The sequence below is a fragment of the Pteropus alecto genome, unplaced genomic scaffold (genome assembly GCF_000325575.1).
Source record: "Pteropus alecto unplaced genomic scaffold, ASM32557v1 scaffold65, whole genome shotgun sequence".
In the NCBI taxonomy this organism is placed as follows: domain Eukaryota; kingdom Metazoa; phylum Chordata; class Mammalia; order Chiroptera; family Pteropodidae; genus Pteropus; species Pteropus alecto.
The window spans coordinates 5,368,639-5,390,453 of record NW_006439191.1 but is presented as its reverse complement, the minus strand read 5'-3'; the positions used below and the strand labels follow the sequence as shown (position 1 = coordinate 5,390,453).

General features: G+C 37.5%; 1 protein-coding gene across 1 annotated transcript in view; it reads left to right on the top strand.

Moving 5' to 3' along the window:
• Window positions 1–21,815, top strand: part of USH2A (usherin) — a 564,162-nt gene that overhangs the window by 140,179 nt on the left and 402,168 nt on the right. Inside the window, exons 13-15 of the mRNA XM_025049837.1 lie at window positions 2,290–2,473; window positions 11,144–11,307; window positions 17,732–17,890. Coding sequence (XP_024905605.1) covers window positions 2,290–2,473; window positions 11,144–11,307; window positions 17,732–17,890 — 507 coding nt within the window. The remainder of the gene's footprint in view (window positions 1–2,289; window positions 2,474–11,143; window positions 11,308–17,731; window positions 17,891–21,815) is intronic.

Sequence of the window (21,815 nt, the reverse complement as noted above, 5' to 3'; positions counted from 1 at the left end):
CACTCTTTCTGGAAACATATATAAGGCAAGTTGCTATCACTGGATGCAAAGAAGCAAATGACATAATCTAGTTATAAATTACAATAAAAAATGACAGTATTAGCCAGGTCATTCCAACTGAATGGCGCAGATTTTGAGCTTCTTTTTCATTGAGCTTAATCTTTTTTGTTTTAACTCTCTCTGAAGCTTTCTAGGAGAGCATATGCAGGGCCTAGGAGAAGGAAAGCTAATTGTTGATGGCTATAAAAGAATGGCTTGTTTTCAACTAAAGCCTCAAATGGGTTTTATAGCATTTCAATTACTTTCGTTTTTCCCCGTAGAATAGATAATACAGAATGGATTCACTTTGTGTTTATGTTCTTTCTCTTTCAATATCACTGATATTTTATATACTTAAATTAGTGATCATGACAATTGTCCAATTCATTTTCATTTTCCAGAACTGTATTCATTAGAATCCTTTGTAATTCTCCCTATTGTTTCAATACAATTTCTTGTGACATTATGCATGTGCTCATGTGTACATATATGTGTATGTTCATATGTATGCACATTACATATAATACACAGACAGACATATCACATAACAGCAAGAACCATTTCTCTCTCATTTGCCTGCTCCATCATTCAAATGACTAATGCCTTTTTAATTTTGTAACTGCTGACTTCCACCTTCTTGTTCCAAGAAATTTTAAATAACTTGAAAATATTTTTGAATCATATTTTCATTTCTTTCCTTTTGCTATAAGAAAAAACCGGGGTTTTATAATCTAAATTCTGTTTTGTTTTGTTTTTTTAAGACAGTGTTTGTGGGAATCAATTCCTATTTAAGAATTTGGTACATTTTTGTGAATTCATCCAATATTTCTGGAGTGCCTAGTTTGTGACAAGCAATGTACTGGATCCTGGGGAGATAGTGATGAATTAATCAGATGAGGTTCCTGCCTTCATGGGGGTTTCAATCTGGTCGAAATGAGATTAACTATAACTTTCATGAGTACTGTAAAGGAAATAAATGGGTCGCCGTGAAACTGTAATAGACACATCTAAACTGGCCTAGAGTAGGTTCCTCAAGGAAACCGCAAAACCTGATGTGCGTTGGGGTGAGCTATGCAGAAAATGTGGGTCAGAGTCATTTCAGCAGACAGAACTGCCAGGAACAGTCGTTAGGAATCGAGAGCAGGAGGAAGTGTGAACGGAGCAGGCTGAGTAGGTGATGAGCAGCGAACCGAAGCTGGAGAAAGAGGTGGGACCCGATGGAGGATTAAAGGCTATGTTAAGGGTTTGGATATTTTTCCTGAAGGAAATAGGAAGTCATCAAATAATTTTAAATAGAGGAATGGGATGCTGAAACTACCCTCTAAAAAAGATTGTTCCAGCTACACTATGCAGAATAGATTGAAGGGGGACAAAGGGACACCATGAGATGAGACAGCCTCTGTAGTTGAGATGCCCAGGTTCAAATCTGGATTGTGCTGGTTGTTAACTATCATTTTAGGAAAGTTTGTTAACCTTCAGTTTTCGAATCTGTGTAATGGACATAGTGACACTACCTGAATTATTAGCATTGCTGGGAGAACTAAATGAGATAATGATATAAAGCTCTTACCAGAGCCTCTGACCCATCGTGTTAAATATAAAAAGCTTGGTGGTGATTTTAGCTAGGGAGGTGGCCATGGGGATGGAGAGCAGAAGCTTAAAATTCCTAGGACACAATATTTATAGGATTTGGTAAGTAGCCAGATGAAGGAGCAGGGGGAAGTGAAGGACTCAGGAGTTGCCAGTTTTAGCAAAGTACAGGGTGCTCTGTTAAATTTGAATTTCAGATAATAATTAAAAAATATATAAATAGATATCAGATGGGAGGGATGTACTTTCACTAAAAAAATATTGTCGATCAGAAATTCAAATTTAACTAGGCATCCTGTGTTTTATCTGGCTATGCTAGCGAAGATGTCTCAGAGTTCTAAGCTGAGCATCCGCATAGATGGCACGCTATGAGCTGACATGGAGGAAGACCAGGTTTTAGTGGGAAGACCATGAAGTAGGTTTTAAACGCACTGGGTTCTGGGTGCCAGGGAGACACCAGGTACAGTTACATCATTCACTAATCCTCTCTTTGGTCGTAGTTGACACAGAGGTTAAGCATGGCTGTAACCGCATCTGTGTCGAGTATTAGTTTAGCGCCTCGACAGAGTGTCCTCTTTTTGATGCAGTCAAAAAATGATCTTTTTTAAAAATGATTAGATTAGAAAGTATATGTAGAAACTTTTAATTTCTTTGTTTCAGGTTTTTACATCTCCCCTGGCAATGCCACTGGCTGCCAGCCATGTTTGTGCCATGCATCTGGAGCAGTCAGTCACACCTGTGATGGCTTAACTGGCCAGTGCATTTGTCAAGACGCCTCCACTGCCGGGCAGCGCTGTGACCGGTGTCACCACCTTTACTTCGGATTTGATCCTCAGACTGGAAGGTAAATATGTACAAGAATTAGTAATTAAACATTTGTATTTAGTTATATTTGCAATGTCTTTTTTTTTTTTAACAACGATGACTTTGGGGGCAGTATCTTTTGTAAAAAAGCAATATTTTCTGTCCTCCCTAGTCTGTTGATATATTTTTGACCCTTCAGTGTCTGCATTTATTAAACATAACGGAAATCTTTGATTATTTCTTAGAGTTCCAGTGTATTGGTTGCTATACATTAATAGATATGCTCAGTTTTAGGGCCTGGGAGTATTTAACTAGATAAAATCTTTTTCTCTCAAAGAACTTACAGTGTGGCTGTGGAGATGGACAGGTAAAGAAATATCCATAGAGCACACACATACACACACACACACACACACACACACACACACACACACACACACAAAGGGCTGGATAGCTAACACACATATGCGTGTACCTTGTTATGCATGGCCCCAGAATTTCTTGCTTACTTATTTATTGATTTACTGCACTCCGTTATGTCATCCTTGCCATTCTAATTTAGATATAAAAACTGGCAGATAAGAAACATATCTTTGTATTCAGTGATGTGATTTTTCTCCCTGGTGTATAAAGTACGTTCTGAAAGTAAATTAACTGTTTTTCAAAGTTACACTGTCTTTAATGTTCTGCTTCTCATTTCCTGTATATCTGTGGGCGTTCACTTTCATGAATTTATGTTAATTGCTGTATTTTTGAAGATGAGCTGGAATGCCATTTTCATGTGGACTTTTTTTTTTTATTTTTGGTCTGGTCAGATTATGAATTTGTCTAGGGTTGGAACTATACCCATCCATTCTTTGGCATGCCTTTCCTCAAACAGCTAGTACTGTCTCCTGCATATACCTATTGAATCTGTTTATTAATGTGTATGTATGTGTCTTTATAAATACGATTGCTAATTGTTCAAGGGTTTAAGATTAGCTGGGCTATTTTTAACACATTGCCCCCCTGCTGACTGCCTTTGGCCTGTTATTAACTCCTGATTAACACCTCAATCAGAGTGTGGACATGGTGACAGGATAAATTATTGAAAAAGAACTCAGACTAGTTTATTTGACTTTCTGCTAAAATTCAATATGATGAAAAAAAAAACCACTTTAACATGATATTTAAAAGATTTATTAAAGCAGTTTTTTGTTCTTATTACGTATCTTTTTTAAAATCCATTCTGCTCCACTTCTGTTGCCATTGTTAGACCATTTTGGGAATCTGAGAGCATCGTGACTACATATGTCACTCTCCTCTCGTGGACAGGTTGAAAGAGCTGTAGGGATTCACTGGACTAGCAAAACTGAAAGCAGACTGCTGTCTCTGCTCTTGCCTATGTGCAAAGCCGGCTTTTCACTGGGGTTGGTACTTCCATGCTTTCTTACTGCCCTCTCCCAGTATCTCTCGCCTACTGTGTTAGTGTAGTGAGACGCGACTCTATTCCAGTTTGCAGCCCATGGGAATCTCAGCTTTTTCTCTACTCAGTCCTCCTTCACCTTCCGGGCCTCCCTTTGTACGGGAGCTACGACAAAATAACGCCGTCTCTTTCCGTGGCTCTGGTCTAGTCATGAGGACACTCTCTCCCTTGACCGTACCATACTGTTTTCATTACTATAGTTTTGTAATATATTTTGAAATCCAGAAGTGTGATTTCAAAGTTTCGTTCTTTTTGTTAAACCTGTGCTCCGCAATTTAAATAACTTACTGTAGGATTTTTTATAACCTAAGAGAGACCAGCAAAACCATGTAACTGACTTATTTTATATCCAAGTGGCATTAGTCCCATGTAGCATTTTTAAAGGATCAGTGAAGGGTGAAATTAAAATTGATTTATGATTCCTCTTTATGACTCATGGTTTTTTGAAATGTGCCAGTTTTTTTATTTTCTCCCCATCTCTTAAAATTATCTCTTTCTTTGGCTTCAAAGATCTTACTTCTGTGATTTTTTTTTTCTGTCTATTGTCCTGACTACTCCTCTTCATTGTGCCCCTTTAATTTACTTATCTATGTCTATGATCTCACCTGCTATGTACATCTTAATGACTCTCAAATATGTTTTACCTATTCAGATCCTTACCATGGGCTCCAGGCCTGTGGGTAGCTGTCTCTTCAGTTTTACGTTTGCATGTCCCTCATGCATCTATCTTATTCTTAACAGGGCCAACACGGAACTCATTCTCCTTTATGTCACTTTCTTCACCTCCTCCAAAAATAAAAAAAAAAAGTCTCATGCTATCATTAACATGGTAAGAGGGATATGAACCTTAAAATAACTGTTCAAGTCTGCACCACCCACTTGTGAGTGGGACTCAGGATGCCCTCACGTGGGCTAGATTGGCTCTGATTCTGAGCGTAGGCTGCCACTGGAAAGAGCTATTGAAAGCAGGAGCCACCATATATAATGCAGCTTCTCTGGAGTGAATAGAAAGAATAAAGCCTCCCATGATTATAGGGGGGCCAAGAAAATTAGCAGGATTTGTCCCTTGTTAAATCAGTCATGTGGAATGGCTGTGTCTTGAGTTGACCCTTTTAGTCCACTGATGGATTCTACTGTCGCTTTTCACTTTAACATTGATAATCATTAGAGAAGAAATCTACACAGAAGGTCATAGAGAAGATATTTCAAATCGTGGCAATGAGAATTGCTTGAGTTTATACTTTTCCTCATCATCAAGAAGGGATAAAAATAGATTTTATTCTCTTATTATTTTTTATTCCTTTCCTGAATGATATTGAAATCTCTTTGACTTTTGTTCGTTATTGTGAATATACACTAACAGTGACTATTTTGAAAATGTGTACAAAGATGGCTAAAATATATGGAATTCCATCTAGTATAAGAAATTTTTGGTTCCTGAAGGAAAACATTTTAGCACAGATGCATTACTGCAGGAACCGACGTTAAACTTTTTTCACTAAAAAGGGTACGTGTTTTAAAAAGCTGATCCAAGTGTAAAAATCACTTCATTTACCTCTGACACATAAAGCAAACATGATTTAATCAGCATCAAAAACACTGAGGCTTTTTTTTAGGCACATATATATATTTCAAAGAATATATATATATATATATATATATATATATGTATAAAATATTTGTCTAAATCAAAAACAATGAGACAAAAATGGCCCACATTCACTTTGTCTCCATTGGCAATTGACACCCACATGTGGCACAGCGCTGTCCTCAAATTGACCTGTAACTACTATTCCTCCATCCCACAGCCCCTGCGTCTGCTCTGGTACACTACTGTTTTTCTTACATAACATCCACACATCACAACCCCCACCAAAGTTTTCTTCCCTAATGTCTTCTCTCTATATTTATTAGTTGTATTTTGTCTTTTTTTTTAAGCCTCAGCGGGTTAGATGTATCACTATTTGTGTCTTCCCAGCTGACACACACTGAACTATAATTTTCCTCAGATGGCAGGGAATCGCAGGCCAGGCTGGCTGGAGAATCCAAAGGCTCAGAATTCTAAATCACACAGTCAGATTTTCCTGTGACCAGGTGATTTTTGGTTTGACTGCAGACTCGCTTCCTTTGAACACTAAATTATAGATTGGTGCCAGTAACTTTTTCACATGCATATTTCCAATTGATGTCAGTTGGTCTTTTGTCTGGGAACCAGATCAATGACTTCAAATGGAAGCAGACAACTTTTGTGTCAATTTCTTTCCTTGCATGGTGCGATGGTGGGAAAATTAAAGAGAGTGCCTCACCGTGTCATGCTCGTCAGTGACTCTTCGTGAGATGACTTGTTGTTGTCTTCGGTGACGGGGTAAATGGTCCCGGCTGTCACCAGCCCTGGCGAGACTGCTGAGTGATGAGAGGGGGCTTGCTCACAAGGCCGTGGCAGAGTCCTGAAGAGACAGCAGAAGCATGCAAGGCAACTGGAGGCCTCTGCTTGGGAGTGACACAACATCGTTTTTGCCTTAAGCTACTGGCCAAAGCAAGTCACACGCCAGCCCATATTCAGGAGTGCAGAAATAGACTATTTTTTCATGGAATGAATTGTGCTGTTAGTTGCAAAGGACCTGCATAAAGAGAGGGGTGAAGAATTGTCATTTTTGCAATCGTGACTACTAAACAGTATGTTCTCCTTTAATATGGATTATATATATGATTCTGTAAGAAACGTCAGTTTTTATAAATTAGTAGCATTTATTTAATGTGTTCCAATAGGAATAGCATACTGTTGGGCATCAGGATATCTAAGGTCTAGTTATGGCTTTTTCACTACACCAGGTGTGTTAGTTTCCTATCACTGCTGCAATAAATTATCACAAACGTAGCAGCTTAAACAACATAAATGTATTATCTCACAGTTCTGGAGGTCAGAAGTCCTAAATTAGCCCCATTGGGCTAAAATCAAGGTGTCAGCAGGCCGATGATTCTTTTGGGTACTGTAGCAGAAAATCCATTTCCTTGCTTTTCTCAGTTCAAGAGGCCACCTACATCCCTTAGCTCAGGGCTCCTTCCTTCATCCCCGAAGCCCGCAGAGGAGTGTTTTTTCTCTTCTCATCTCTGCTTATGTCCTGACATCATTTCTCCCTGCCTTCCTCCTGCACGAACCCTTGTGATTAGCCCGGACTCTCTTGGATAATCCAGGATGATCCTTGTATTGTAAGCTCCTTAGTCACGTCTGCAGTTTCTTTTACCACATAAAGTGTAACATATTCACAGGTTCCAGAGATTAAGACTTTGTCATTGTTGGGGGCCATGATTCAGCCTACTCTACGAGGATTCAGCAAACTATGCCCTGCAGTCGATCTGGCCCTCCACTTTGTTGAAATAATGTTTAATCGGAGTACAGCAATATCCATTCTTCCTACATTGTCTGTCTACCTTGATGCTCCTACTGCAGAGCTGAGTTACAGCAGAGAGCGTATGGCCCACAAAGCCTCAGTTATTTACTGTCTAGTCCTTTACAGATTCACTGTCACTTTGGGCAAGTTATTTAATCTCACTAAGCATCATAGAATCGTGGCTTTTTAGACTTAGAATCTTAAACGTAACTTTGGTTAAACATTACCCTATACATTTCTTTGCATAAATCACCTTTTCAGAATAAGTTGTCATTTAGCTTCTGCTCAAAAGCATGGAAAAAGAGCTCACTGTCTCATGAAGCAGTTCAGGTTTATTTCAAACAACTCTAATTCTGAAGAAATAGAAATATATTCTTCACACTGAACAAAAATTTTCTTCCTGTGACTTTCTTACCTAGTTTTATTTCTCACTTCCGGAGCCATAGGGAATAAGTGTAATCGCTTTGACACCGAAGAGGGCTTTAAGAATTTGAATTTGCCCTCATCCCTCAAAGTCATGATGCTGCTGTAACGATGGGTTGAGGAAAGTGGCACTGGGGTCTTCCAGGTCTAAACATGGGTGTTATCGTTAATCTAATGAATCATCAGGATTCTTATTTCTTGTAAAAACATTTGGTGTTGGCGACCAACATGTGGGCCATGTTTCTGTTCTCTGTGAGTAGGGTATAGTGTCGACAAAGGAGAAAGCCAAGTAAGCCCTTCTCTAGATGACAGTTATGTCACCTCCCTGGACTCGGCCGTCACTATCAGCTGAATGCAAGGGAGTCACTGCCCAGATCTAGTTCTTATAGGTTCCTGTACAGGTGCCGAGGAAAGCTTCACCAGGGGACAGATTCTTTCTTAATGTTCCACTCCCTGTTCCCTCCCCTGCCAGCAGACTAGGTAGTTGGCCCTTTTCTGTGACACCAACAAGTCTGCAAACATCTTTATTTGACGCTCTTTTCAATTTTCATTTCTCACTCGACTATGAGCTCCTTGAGGACAGAACCAATTCTTTCTTATTTCTAGTTATATGTTCAGTGCTTTTTCCAGCCCTGGGACATAATTGGCCTTTGATGAATTTTTTTTTGTTTTATGCAATTCAGTACATTTAAATCGATTTCATGGTACCCATGAGTTGAAGCCCCAGGCAGATGAGAGATGTCCAAAAAGCAATGCCAGTAAAGTGACTTACATCCTGGAACACATCCCTGGACCTAGATGATGAAGCGTCCGACAATGAAATGCGTTATTGAAACACATGTCCTTCATTAATAGTAATGCTTCTGCAGTAGTAATAAGTAGAATGACTCTTTCTCTTATCGTTTGTACAACGGGAAGGTACTCTCCGGAGAGTAAGATATGTGAGACTCGTGATTTAAGGGACAGAGGCCAATTAACTTCTTTCCAATTGTGTCCAATGAACACGTGCGGCCCAAGCAGAACTGTATCAGTGGAGTGCTGGCCGGGATTAGCAATGCTTTACTCCTGTTTTGTTTACCATAATGAACTGGTCAATAAACATCACAAATTGTTTATCTATATAAATCTTGACAGATTACTCTTTATGAAATCCATTTAGCAAGTGAGGTTTTCCCATAAGGATGAAAAATGAAGATTTTAAACAGATTGCGGGAGAAGCTCCGGCTCTACCAAGAGAGTCAGTGTAATAAAGGCTTCTTTATATTAATATTACAAAAACCATTTATCCTCACAAAATCAATATCACAATTCATCTTAGTTTGGTCTTTCTCTTTCTAAGCTTAAAATGTCTTTTCCTTTATTATGTATAATTTTGTTTTAATAAACGTGAAATATATTTCATTTAGGAGGTGCTCTTGAGGGGTGATAACTTATAAAATGACATCAAACTTGTAGCTTATTTGCTAAGAGTCTTGGAAATGTTTAAAATTATATTTGAGTGGCTGAGAAATTTACAGGAATCATTTTACTTAAGCCTTAATTACAAAATTATCCCCAATGTCCTTTGGGCTGGAAATAAACTATAATATTCCGCATAGTCTCCTGTGACTTCATTCAGATAAAATTCCCTTTTACTGAAGTCAAGCAATTATAACAAGTCAGATAAGTTAGATAGAACAATGGCTGGGATAAGAGACTATAAAATCAGGGATAGTCACATTTAATTATTCAAAACACTGCCTGCTTTCCTAAGAAGCGATTTATTTATTCCATTTGGATTCAGAACTTAATATCCCATGGCTATTGACAGAGCTGACATAGAGGTAAGCATGTAGCTGGAAGAAAATAGAACAGCATCGAGGAAAGGAATTATGTTCTACACTGGAAACTGTTACTCTAAATGTACTGTATGTAAAATAAGTGTGATTATCTCATGAGTGAGTGGTAATAAAAACAAATACTCAGGAGACACTCACTCATGAGTGGTGTGCTGATAAATATGCATTGCGAGAAGCTTCCTCTTATTGGATTTGCTTACCAATATAACCTAAAAAGCCTGCAAACAATATACTCTAAGTAATAGCATATAATGAAATTAAGAACAAATTAAATATTTTGTTGCTTCTATAATTCCACTTTAATTTCAATGCTTAATTTTTTCAGCTCTTAAGTAGCCTAAACAAAATGTCTATTTAAAATGGCGTTCTGATGCAATGTCTATACATAAAGGACTTAATATAGTTGTTTGTAGGAGAAAAATGCCCTTTAATCGTGACATAAAAAGGACAAACTGCAGCATAGCAGTTTTCAAGAGAAACTGTACTTTATTTATTCCCTCGGTGATATTAGTCCATAAAACAAATTTGCAGCTTATTTAGCAGCCTTAGCTTTTATCAGCCTTTTTAAGGGTGTTGAGTGATTACCCAAGAGATCACACCATAAAAGTTGCAGTGGGATAAAGTAACTCTATCCATCCAGCATCTTTATTAGAAAATATAGGTGAATCCATAAGGTCATCACTAAACATATCATGTGTAGAGCCCCGTTTAAAGGTGCCTGGTCTTCTCACAAGTACAGTTTTGGCTTCTCTAATACTTCGTGGTACCAAAATTGCTCGCCCTGATCTGTAACACTAGCCTAGCCTACGAGTGTGAATAATTCACTCTGAAGAAACAGGTTTTGGTTTCTATCATAGCAAAATGCCAGGACACTGATTTTTTTTTACAAGCTACTTTGGGACCAAGAAATTTAAGCTGAAGTGAAATTCTCTCATTACATTTATGTCGCTAGCATCTTCTCACATATCATAAGTAATGCTCTCTTTTCCCAACCATTCTGGATAAGGGAATTTAGGGTGTAAAATAAAAAAAAAAATGAAATATATATTAAGACATCATCAGTATTGGACCGGTGTCTTTCTCAAAATGTTTTTTTAGTGAAATCTAATCTTTATAAAACTAAATGTAGAATTTCAAGATCTTTAGGGAGAGCAATGATTATCATATCTAGTTTTCTAGTTCACAACTTGATAGGTACTTGAAAAGATAATTTTTGGGGGACTTCATCTTAATTTTTAGCTGTCAGGATAACTGTTTTTGTGAGAAAGCAAAATTTGCAGTATTCCTGATTGAATGAATGATATTCAAAATAATCTATATGATGTATTCTGATATGTGAAAAAAACAGCATAGCACTTTTTGGCCGTTAATTAGTTTACAAAGAGAAGACTTCATTTGATCAGTGTTTTGATAAAGGTTTTTTTGTTTGTTTGTTTTATTTCATGCTTGTTTGTTTAACTCACGCATACGCTTCAGTACATTGGCTAAAACAGACCATCTTATTCTACAACATTATCCATAGATGCGGCTTATACTATGAATTATTAATCAAAACTTTATTCTCTTTAATGGTTTATTTGTCTTATTTTCAGATGTCAGCCTTGCAATTGTCATCTCTCAGGAGCCTTGAATGAAACCTGTCACGTGGTCACGGGCCAGTGTTTCTGTAAACGATTTGTCACTGGATCAAAGTGTGATGCTTGCGTTCTCAGTGCAAGCCATTTGGATGCCGGCAATCTGTTGGGCTGCAGCAAAAGTAAGTGAACTCTGGCCCGGTGCTGATGTAGAGAGCGTCCATTATTTTCTTTTTCCATGGAGAACCTATCAGAAAGGCTTGGGTGCAATGTGGAGAATTTAGGTAGACGCGAAAAAAAAAAATACACTAAATAAAATTTGTATTCTTTTCCCTTGATTCGATCATTGAATGAGATTATAAGATTATATCAGTGGTGAGAAGTTTACAAAGATTAATTGAAATGGTAGTGCTAAGAAGGTGGACAGAATCCTGATTTCCCCAACTGTTGCTTTCCCAGCACCAAGGACTTTCAGTGTAAAAATCAGGATATGACTGGTTAAACCAAAACTATTGGTCACCTCACCAGACAATTTTCTAAAACAGAAGGAAGATCATACTCATTTGTTATGTGGTTTATGTCCTTCCATCCCACAAATTGTGTGGGTCCAATGCTACTATTGTTTATTGATATTCTAGCAGTTATCACCACCATTATTTATCACAGCCTATGACTGACTCCTGTATTTAATATTCCTTTCTTTCTACTTTCACTTGCATTGGTTGTTTAAATGACTCTCACCTTTTTAGTTCAGCTCCTGGAAGCCGAAGATTACGTCTTAGTGTCTTTTGACTTTTCAACACCATTTTCCGGTTCCTTGAATTGACTTCACAGGGTCACCTGCAGTCCTACCATGTCACAACATATTGATAATTTCCTTAAATTGTCTTCAAGATCATGTATTCTTACTTTTCCAGAATTCCTAAAAAATGCCTGCTGTATTTTTTTGTGGTAAGAAGTCCTCTGCAACATAGTGTATAATACGTGTCCTCCTTGAGGTATCCTGAGACTGTCATCAGTCACAGTGCCAGGAAATGCCACAGTTGGGACAACCCATCATAAACGTGCAGGCCTAAAACTATGCTATCTATATTTAAGAGAGAGAGAGACAAGTAGTGGGATATTAGACTCCACAGCAATTGTACTAGATTTTGAGGAGGTGAAATGCAGGGTGTAGCTAATGATTAACAAGACAAATTTAGATTTTGTACATGTGCACTTTATCCTCAGCATCCTTTGTTTCATTGGTACTTCTGGATTTTAGTATAGGTAAAACCATAGGTATTTATGCTACTCTTGAGTAAGGACCATCGTAATTGCCTGTATTTATTAATGCAGTCTAAACTCAAATCTGGTTTTCATTGAGCATTTCATATACGTTATTCATTGATTAGCTATAGAATTGACCTGTGTGCAATTCTAGTATAGTCGAGTATATTCCTTCAGATGTCAGTTTTTAAATAGAATTGCGACAGCCTTTCATGCAATACATCTTAGCAACTTTTGATTGGTTCTTCCGTGGATTTTGTGAGAAAGTATTGGCATCAGCTCTACTCTTTGTTGCCCATCCTTGCACCTGAGACACGGTCTAGGAATTACACCTCAGGCAAAACTGGGTGGTCTGGTCACTGGGGACCCGGCCTGATTTTAGTGGCAGACGTTTTCTTTCGAGTCCCACCTTTTCTTCTTTGTGCTATGCATTCTTCGTGTTTCCAAATGCTTTCCATTTTAATCATTTAAAAGACTTTCATATTCCTAATCATTCTTCCCTGGACATGCTCATTTTGATTTTCTGTCTCTTTAAAATCGCGATCCTCAGTATTGAACCTGTTCCTTCAACTATCTGGTTATTGGTGGTGTTGCTGCTGTGCTGTTTAGGTTTATGTTTAATGGAATTTACAAAACACTGTGCAAAGTCAGAAGCCCCGCATCACCAGAAGTAATTCATTTAAAAAAAAAAATGAGACAGGATTCCTGCCTCTAGAAGAACTTGAAACGTAGTCAGCAAAAGTGACGGACACACCGGTGATGGAAGGGAGCAAACGTGGGCACGGGGACGTGCTAACTGCAGGATGAGTGTGGAGGGAGCCTGCTTTCTCCCTGTTCCACCTTGATTTCCACATGGTCCTTGTGTTTTATCCCAGCAACGGCCAGAACGACCAGCTTCAGAAAGATGTGAAGCTATTGAAAGGAATGGAGTGCTATCTATTGTTGAAACTGTGAACTACCTCTGGCTAGCATTTTTCTCTCGGTCCAGCAGATGTCAAGAATGTGTTTGCCTTGAAAATAGGTGCGTTTTATGATGTCTTTCTATGCAGCTTGGGTAGTGTGGGTTTATAACTATTACCTTTCTATATTTTTAGAGACCACTGACTATAGTTTAGCAATAGCATCTCTTTTTTTTTTTTTTTTTTTTTGGATAAGGAATTGAGGTAGGAATCCTAAGATATAATTTCCAGAGTGCAGGAGAATTGAATTGATTTCAGATAGTTAGCCACTCTCTGTAGCATGTTTCCTCGTCGTGTGAATCATGTCTTTCTTATCAATATGTATTTTATGCTTTCAAAGTGATAGTCACTGTCTTCGGTGAGAGAGACAGAACAAAACAATATTCAGTAGTTCTGCTTTCTTCCCCATACTTCTAGCTTTGAACTTACACACACACACACACACACACACACACACACACACACGTTTCATCAAATATTCCTGATTGTTTGCTGCTTCTCACTAATCCCCGATCACCTCTTGAATAGCATCAAGCCCAGACAAGCAGTTCTTCTCATCCTTGTTTTCTCCTGTGGATAATGATTAAGAATACAGTTCACAGATTCAGTATCCTCCTTTTAGCAGAATGAAATACCCACAGAGAATGTAGATGTTCAGGGTCCCACCAGCCATCATTGCCATGTGTTATCTCATCATCTCATTTTGGGTTTGAACAAGGAAAGTGTCGTTAATTTTCTTCAACAGGCAGCCTGTAGTATAATTCCACAATATTATTTCTCTTCCTTGTTCCTTTTATGCTATACCGCGTGCTCTCCACGATCTTTCCTCCTTTAGACTTATGAGTTCCACGCAGGCTATGTCAGTGATTGCTTTCCCGTTAGAATATCAACACAGAATGTAATTTTCCCATTAGAAAATATTATTTATGTGTACCTATTGTCAAAGAAACCCTTTACGATTTTTGGATATAAGAATCAAGATGGCCTTGCTACATATTTTGAGGGTAGAGAGAAAGAAGGTTGTATTTACTGAACACTTACTTAAAATATACATATATGTATAATACACATAGTACACACATATGTATATACACCTACACACATCGACACACACACACATTTTATATTCAGAATAACCCTGAGAGGTAGATATTATCATCCTCTTATTATAAATGAGGAAAAGTTCAGCACGTCTGTTAAAAATGTGACTACAGTCATACAACCACTAAGGTTCCCAAGCCAAGATGAAAGCTCATGGCTCCTGCACAGATGATTATGGTCACAACTTTATACTTTCTTAAACGAGAGCCTGGCATATGCGGAGACTGTCCTGGCCACTTCGATGAATGAACCTAGGACCATTTTCCCAGAAATCTACTTCCCGCACATAAAGAGTGGGTTCAAGTTATCTCGTGCCCAGGATTCCATATTTATTTTTAGAGTGCCATCGAGCCATCTAAACTTTCAGGTCGACGAGGATTCTCATGTTAATGTCAAACGGGCACTATTCATTTATGCTGTGAAGTAGGACCAGACTGTGGTTAGAGGTGGTCATAACTTAAGCAGCTTTGAACGTTTGATCAAGCCTGTATGTGTATTTGCGTGTGTGAGTGTTTGTTGCCAAGGAAATTTTCATGTAATACGAATCATTTTCAGTACCCTTTGACCTGGGACTGAAACATCTCTCTCAATCATCCTAAGAGTATTTCCCTGTCTCGGAAAATAGTCTGAAGGTCAGTTTTGAGTGCTTTAACCCCAAAATCTTTTGCGTTCCTGATAACATGCAGAGTTTTCGATGTAGTCACTAATATTCACTAAAAATATATTAAATTGCCATGGATTACAAGGCTCTTTGATGCTCCACCAGGAACAACGGGATTTAGAGCTGTAAATTAAAATTTACCGAAAGATGAAATGCACTGTCAGTGTTCATTCAAAGTGACCATGTCAAATATGGCAAATCCATGAATTCAAAAATATGAGGTGCTTTCAGAAATAATTCTCTTTTCGCGTGTCATTTTGAGATCGTCACTATTCTTGTCCTCTACTAAACAGACATATGGAGAGTTAGGATTTTAATATAACAATGGAAATTCCAAAGGAGAAACAAAAAGATAAAGAGGAAAAGTGAGAGTGTATCTAGTTTGAATATTTTTCTTTAAATATATGGCAGCAATAACATTTACCACAGTATTTGAGACATTTATAGAAAGCCTACACTCAATATATAGAATTGTATGTATTTCGGAATCAGCGCTCTTGAAATGCTTTCTTAAAATGTTCTTATTCGATTATATCATGCCTTTAAAATGGAGTGCATTGCTCACGAATACTGATGAAGCAGTAATAGTACTTAGTTGAAAGTCTTTCGCCTGGTATGCAGGGTCATCTCCCTTTACTACTACACTTCCCCACCGTCCCCAGTCCCCATCTGCTCTCCCCCCAGAATTCTGGGGGGTCTGACTTTCGGTTGGCTGCAGCTACTCACAGGGACCTGCTAGTCAGGTGGAGGCCAGGTGGGCAGCAAAGTCAAGATACCTAACGTACAGCTTCTGTCTGTATGGCAGTGGCCTTGATTGAGCTGGCCATATCCTGCTGTGGGTGGCCACAGCTCAGGGCACGTGCTGCTCTACATACAGCCTTGGGTACAGTGTGTGGGAAAAAGTTAACACAGGAAGACCTGTGGGCAAAACTGTCCTTTGGCTGGCATCTGGGGCCTTAGATTTTGTGCGGGTTTCCGCCATCCCCCAAACTGATGTGGGTGGCTGACTGTGCCTTAAATTTTATACATCAAGTGGTTTATGTTTAACATGTGCTTTCCTGCCGGGAGTCTGGAATTTGGGGGACTGTCCCTGGAGACAGAGGCTGTCTCTAGGAGTCGCCCCTGATACAAACTCTGGACATTGAATGTCTGATGAGCTTCCGTGGTTGACACCATTTCACACGTGTTTACCCAACATGGTGCCGGGGGAACTGTGCACATCCTGAGTGACCCGAAGCTTGTGGCTGGTTTCCCCTGGACTTCACCCGTGGGCCTTTTCCCTTTGTTGTCTGTACTTCACGTCCTTTCGCTGTAATAAATCTTAGCTGTGAGGAGGACTATGTGCTGGGCCAGTCCTGTGAGTCCAGATCACGGGGGTGGTTTGGAGGACCCTGCACATAGGTAGAAAAAGAGCTCGCTGTCACCATACTCTAGAGCACTGCTCCATTTTTTCCCGTTTTCTTCCATTCTGCTCACATTTTCGAAAGTAGTTTCTTTATTAAGCTCTTTATTAAGTTCCTTAATTTGAATGTGTTCTCTCTTTTTTCCTGAAACCCTGACTGTAACCTAGTGACTACAGTTACTTTATATAAAAATATTGATAATTATTTGATTGATTCATTTCTGGACATGACTTTTTAAAGCTTCTCAACAAAAATATTAATGGTTTAAAAATAAGATGACACAGCAACCTGTACCTTTGACATCTTATTTAATGAGAAAGTCTTATTAGGTCGTGCTTCTCTAAATGGATGGAGGATTATGCATCATGTTAAACCAGAAAGGGGTAAATAAACCTGTGGTTGATAGTGCTTTCCTCTTTCATGTTTATGTAGTCTGGATGTGGGAGAAGGCTTACTCTAAAAAACAGCAAAACTAAGGAAAATATATAGTGATAAGAATCAATGTTTTCATGGTATTTTTTGTATTATACAAAATATTACTAAAACAGTGAGATGAATGCTTTTATGTACCTGATAGAAGCATTCATATCATCTCTAACAGTCACAGCATCTCTAACAGGTGTTATGAGCAATCAGGTGCTGGTGTATTCACATAGTATTTTCAATTTGGTTCTTGCTAATATTTAGACTATTTAGCATCCATAACAACCATAGCTATTTGTATCACCAACTATTATCTTTTTTTTTACACTGTGCTCTGTGAAGCAAGATGAGGCATTGTGCTTAATGCAATGGAAAAATCCCTTTTAGAAATCTGAAAAGCATGCTACTTAAATTTCAAGTTTCAATGGACCTTCTTTGCATTAACTTTTAAATTAATTAAGTAGAAAGTAAGTGTTATGTATTCTTGGATAGTTTCTCAAAAAAAAAAAAAAAAGGCGAAGAAGTGTTTAATGTGAATGGTTTCCTCCCTCTCCAAACTATATTTATATCAGCTACACAATACTACAAATTTGTTTTATGCTTACAGATAAAAAACTTTGCTTCAGAAATTCTTGATATATAACCTTTGTTTGTTAACATTTTGGTAAACCACATGTCTTCTTGATGAAGTAATCGTGAATCAGAAAGATCTCTATGCTAGATATCTTCAGTTTACTTGTGTGCTTATTGATTGCCTTTGCTAATAAATGCTCTCTCCATTGTAATTTAGCTCCATCCCAGCAACCTCCACCCAGAGGACAAGTTCAAAGTTCTTCTGCTATCAATCTCTCCTGGAGTCCACCTGATTCCCCCAATGCCCACTGGCTTGCTTATGGTTTGTTCAGGGATGGTTCTGAAATCCACACAACTGAAGATCAATACCCATACAGTGAGTTTAAAGATTTGGTGATGGAAAGATGTAATATTCTGAGAATTGATACATTAGTTAAGTTCTTTGACATTGAGGATGAATGTTGTGGTTTCCTCTGGCTAGCACAGTGCTTCAAGCAGAGAGAGAATTACAAATCTCACTAGTAATCAAAGAAATGCAATAAGAATGAGATGCTTCTTATTTGATAAACCCTTAATGCTTATCAAATTCTCAAAGATGAAAAGAAAACGACCCTATCTAGCATTATTGATGAGGATGTGAAGGAGCTGAAACTTACATAACCTGCCGGCATATCCGTGTGAGTTCACTGGTACAACTTTTCAGGCAGAATAAGTTGTTAAAATATATGAAAAACCTTACCCTTTTGGGTACTATTTGACTCAGAAATATACTTTAAAAATACATCTTAACAGTCATTAATGAATACAAAATCACAAAATATGTTTAAACCTACATTCTTTGTAATAGCAAAATATTGGAAAACTTTAGACATTCAAAAATCTTTCCATAAATTATGGTACCTGGAATAATAGAATCTTCATACATTGTTAAGTAAATTGTAGGATATGATAGCTTTGAAATGGTATCTTAGTTTACATATTAATGAATGGAAATTTTCAAGATGTATTGTTTAAGGTAATAAGGTATTAAAATAATCTATGAATTATATTTTAATTCAAAAATCTATAAAATTACTGAAGGGTTACAACAAACTTATCTATAGTTTTCTCTGGGTGTAAGGATTACAGAAAATTTATCAAATATTTCTATTATATGGATTCAACTTTTTAAATTCGTGGGTTAAAAATGGAAGAAACACAACACGATCTTAAATTGAAAGAGGAAGAGTGTGAACAGTGAGCATTGTCTTTGCATCTGTCACTTTTATGAAGATTTTAAAGGAGCTTGTAGAAATCGAGCTGAGACATGTCTTTAAAAAATATTCACTCAGATGTTTTAGATATAGTTTCCCTAAAGACAGAATGAAGAGATAGAAAATGTTCCATTCTTCCAGCTCTATCTTCTCTGATATTTGATAATAGTCATGTTTAGCTACAAGCTAATTTAAGAAACTAGCTTAAGAAACATTGGAACAGTGATGCCAATTCAAGTCTCCATTTTACCTTCTTTGTTTAATACTAAATTTTCCAAATTCCAGTTTAACATACTTAGTTAAGAAAGTATATAAACCTATGTAGAAACACCCAATTTCCATACTCTTGCTCAAAATGTTTGGGAGAATGCCTTCTTTTAACCTATTGATTGGCTTTGAAACTTCTGCATAGCATTCAGTTTTATTTTGTATATGTTTTCACAGCTTATATTATGCACCTAATTCTGTATGACCTGCATCTACCCTATAATGTCCAGACCTTTCAGATAACTCTGAGTGTCTCTTCAGCACTGCAAGTCTTGTCTGAAGTTAATGGAAACCCTGAATTTCATGATGCAGATTGCAAAGGGAAATGAACATCTGCCTACATCTGCCACGTTGGCAGAGCATCCTAAAAACCTGCTACTAGAATGTTTGTTTTCTTCCAAATATCAGCGTGATCCAGGTGTCCTGAAACTTAAATTTTTGTGACAGGAATAGAGAGTTATACAAATATCGAAGATGATGGTACCACTGGTTGGATTAGTTCTGAAGTGGCAAATTAGGGTCACCCAATTTTCCATACAGCTTAATTAAACAATAAAGTTAAAGTTTAGTTTATATGTACTTCAGTCAGAAGCATGTTTTCCATAGTAACATATTGTGATCTATTTTATAGAACATTGCATGTGAGTACAACACTGTGGCTCTCTTCACAATTGCACTAATATAGAATCCAAATAACAGTTTCTTACTTAACAAATGTGTGCTCATTCACTAATCAGGCAATTATATAATCCTATTAAACAAAGTATTATTTCCTAAAACCCTATTTTTCATTAAAAAAATGCCACTTTTGGCATTTCTTGACAATCACTATAATTAATGATGTGAAAATTATCTGCATGATGGCATTTGAACAGTGAGAACAATTGGTTAACGCTGTCAGAACTTTGTATCATTCTAATAATATCCTCATGTTTATTATTCTATTTCCAGTGTGTGGATAGCATGTGCAATATGAAAAGGGAACAGCACTTATATTCAGTCGGATGAACACAAATCTTTGGGTTAAATAAAGGCATTTGGAATTATAGGTGGAGAATCACTGAACTTTTCAGAGAAAATTAATAGTGTTGTCTTCCAAGCAAGTTCGATCATTGCTCAAGACCATTATAGAACTTCTTGTTAGAATAAAAATCCTTCTGTAGCTGGCCAGGTGCACAATGGGATTCTGTAGGTCAGTAGTTTCCAGCCTAAGATCTTGACAACTGCTGTATGATCATTTTTAGAGCTTGCAGATTATTGGTTATTAGTAATAGCATGCTGATAATGGTGGAATAATTTTAATGATTTTTAACTTTCTGAATAATTAACTTTTAAAAAATAAGGTGTAGGTAATGGTTCCCCTAAATAAAATTTCACTCATTTGCATACTCCTAAGTTTTCAAAATTGGAAGAGAAAGGCATAGAAGTCAAGTTAGTACACTGGGAAGTACACATAATCAGCACGGAATATCACCTCCCGTGCAGCCCTAATCTGTGTCTGTGTCGTAGGTGTGAAGAGAACAGCTGTTGTAGGAAGCAATATCTTTTAATAGCATTGAACTTTTAGGAGGTGGCCAGTGAATCACATTATTATATTTTTCCCTACCTGAGTTTGAAACTAAAAGAGAACTAGACATAGGAATCAGGCAGATGAAAATTTAAAATAAAAACTGTCTTTATTACTGATGAAAACCAGATTGGAGAATATGTTTTTCTGTTGCAAGAAGACAGATTAGGAAAGAGAAAAATCAGTGGGCTGGTTGGGGCATGCTTTGCTTTTCCCCAACAAATTCACAGCCAGCTCAATCATTTCTCATTTGGTATTCCATGAGTAGGGAGATAGTCCTTAAATGTCACTCGAGGGAAATGCTTCCATAGAGAAACTAGAGGATGACAATTTTGACATTAACAGTTTAAGTTTAGAGTTTCAGACTATGATATATTTTAATGAACCCTAGGTTTTCATTTGTACCTTTAATATTATTATAATTTATTACTCAATACTACAATGTAACAAGTGGTCAGATGGTTTCTCTAAGAGAAACAGAAAATATAGGGAGGACATACAAAAGAAAACAAAAAATATGAAAAGCGATTTTTTATAAGGCTGCTAATATTATTGCCTAAAGTGAGTATATATGGAAAATTATTCATTCATTTACTTTTTCATTCAATAAAATTTTTTTCAGCTCTTACTCCAGACCAGGAACTGTGTGAGCCACTAGAAATACCAATATGGAACAAATGACTTTCATTATCGAGGGGGCAGATAGATAAGTAAACCAATACTCTGTGGTTTCTGTGTCCTGATTGGACTCTCGTGCAATAATCAACATATTTTCATGAAGAATTTGCAGTGACATATATAACAGAATGGCAAAATCTGCCTTCACTCAGATGTTCACTGTCTTTGTCCATTCAGGCTGCTATATATATATATAAAAACAAACAAACAAAAAACTTCCAGCTGGGTGGCTTATAAACAACAGAAATTTATTACTTGGTGTTCTGGAGGCTAGAAGTTCAAGGTCAGGGTGCCAGCCTGGTCAGGTTCTGGTGAGGTCCTCTCCTGGGTTGCAGATTGCCACCTTCTACCTGTGTCCTCACATGGTGGAAGAGAGGATGTGTCTTTCTGGAACCTCTTTTATAAGGGCACTAATCCCATTTAGGGAGTCACCCTCATAAGCTCCCAAAGGCCCCCTCTCTTAATACTATCACCTTGGGCATTAGGCTTCTAGGATATAGATTTGGGAGGACATAAACATTTAACCTATGACATTC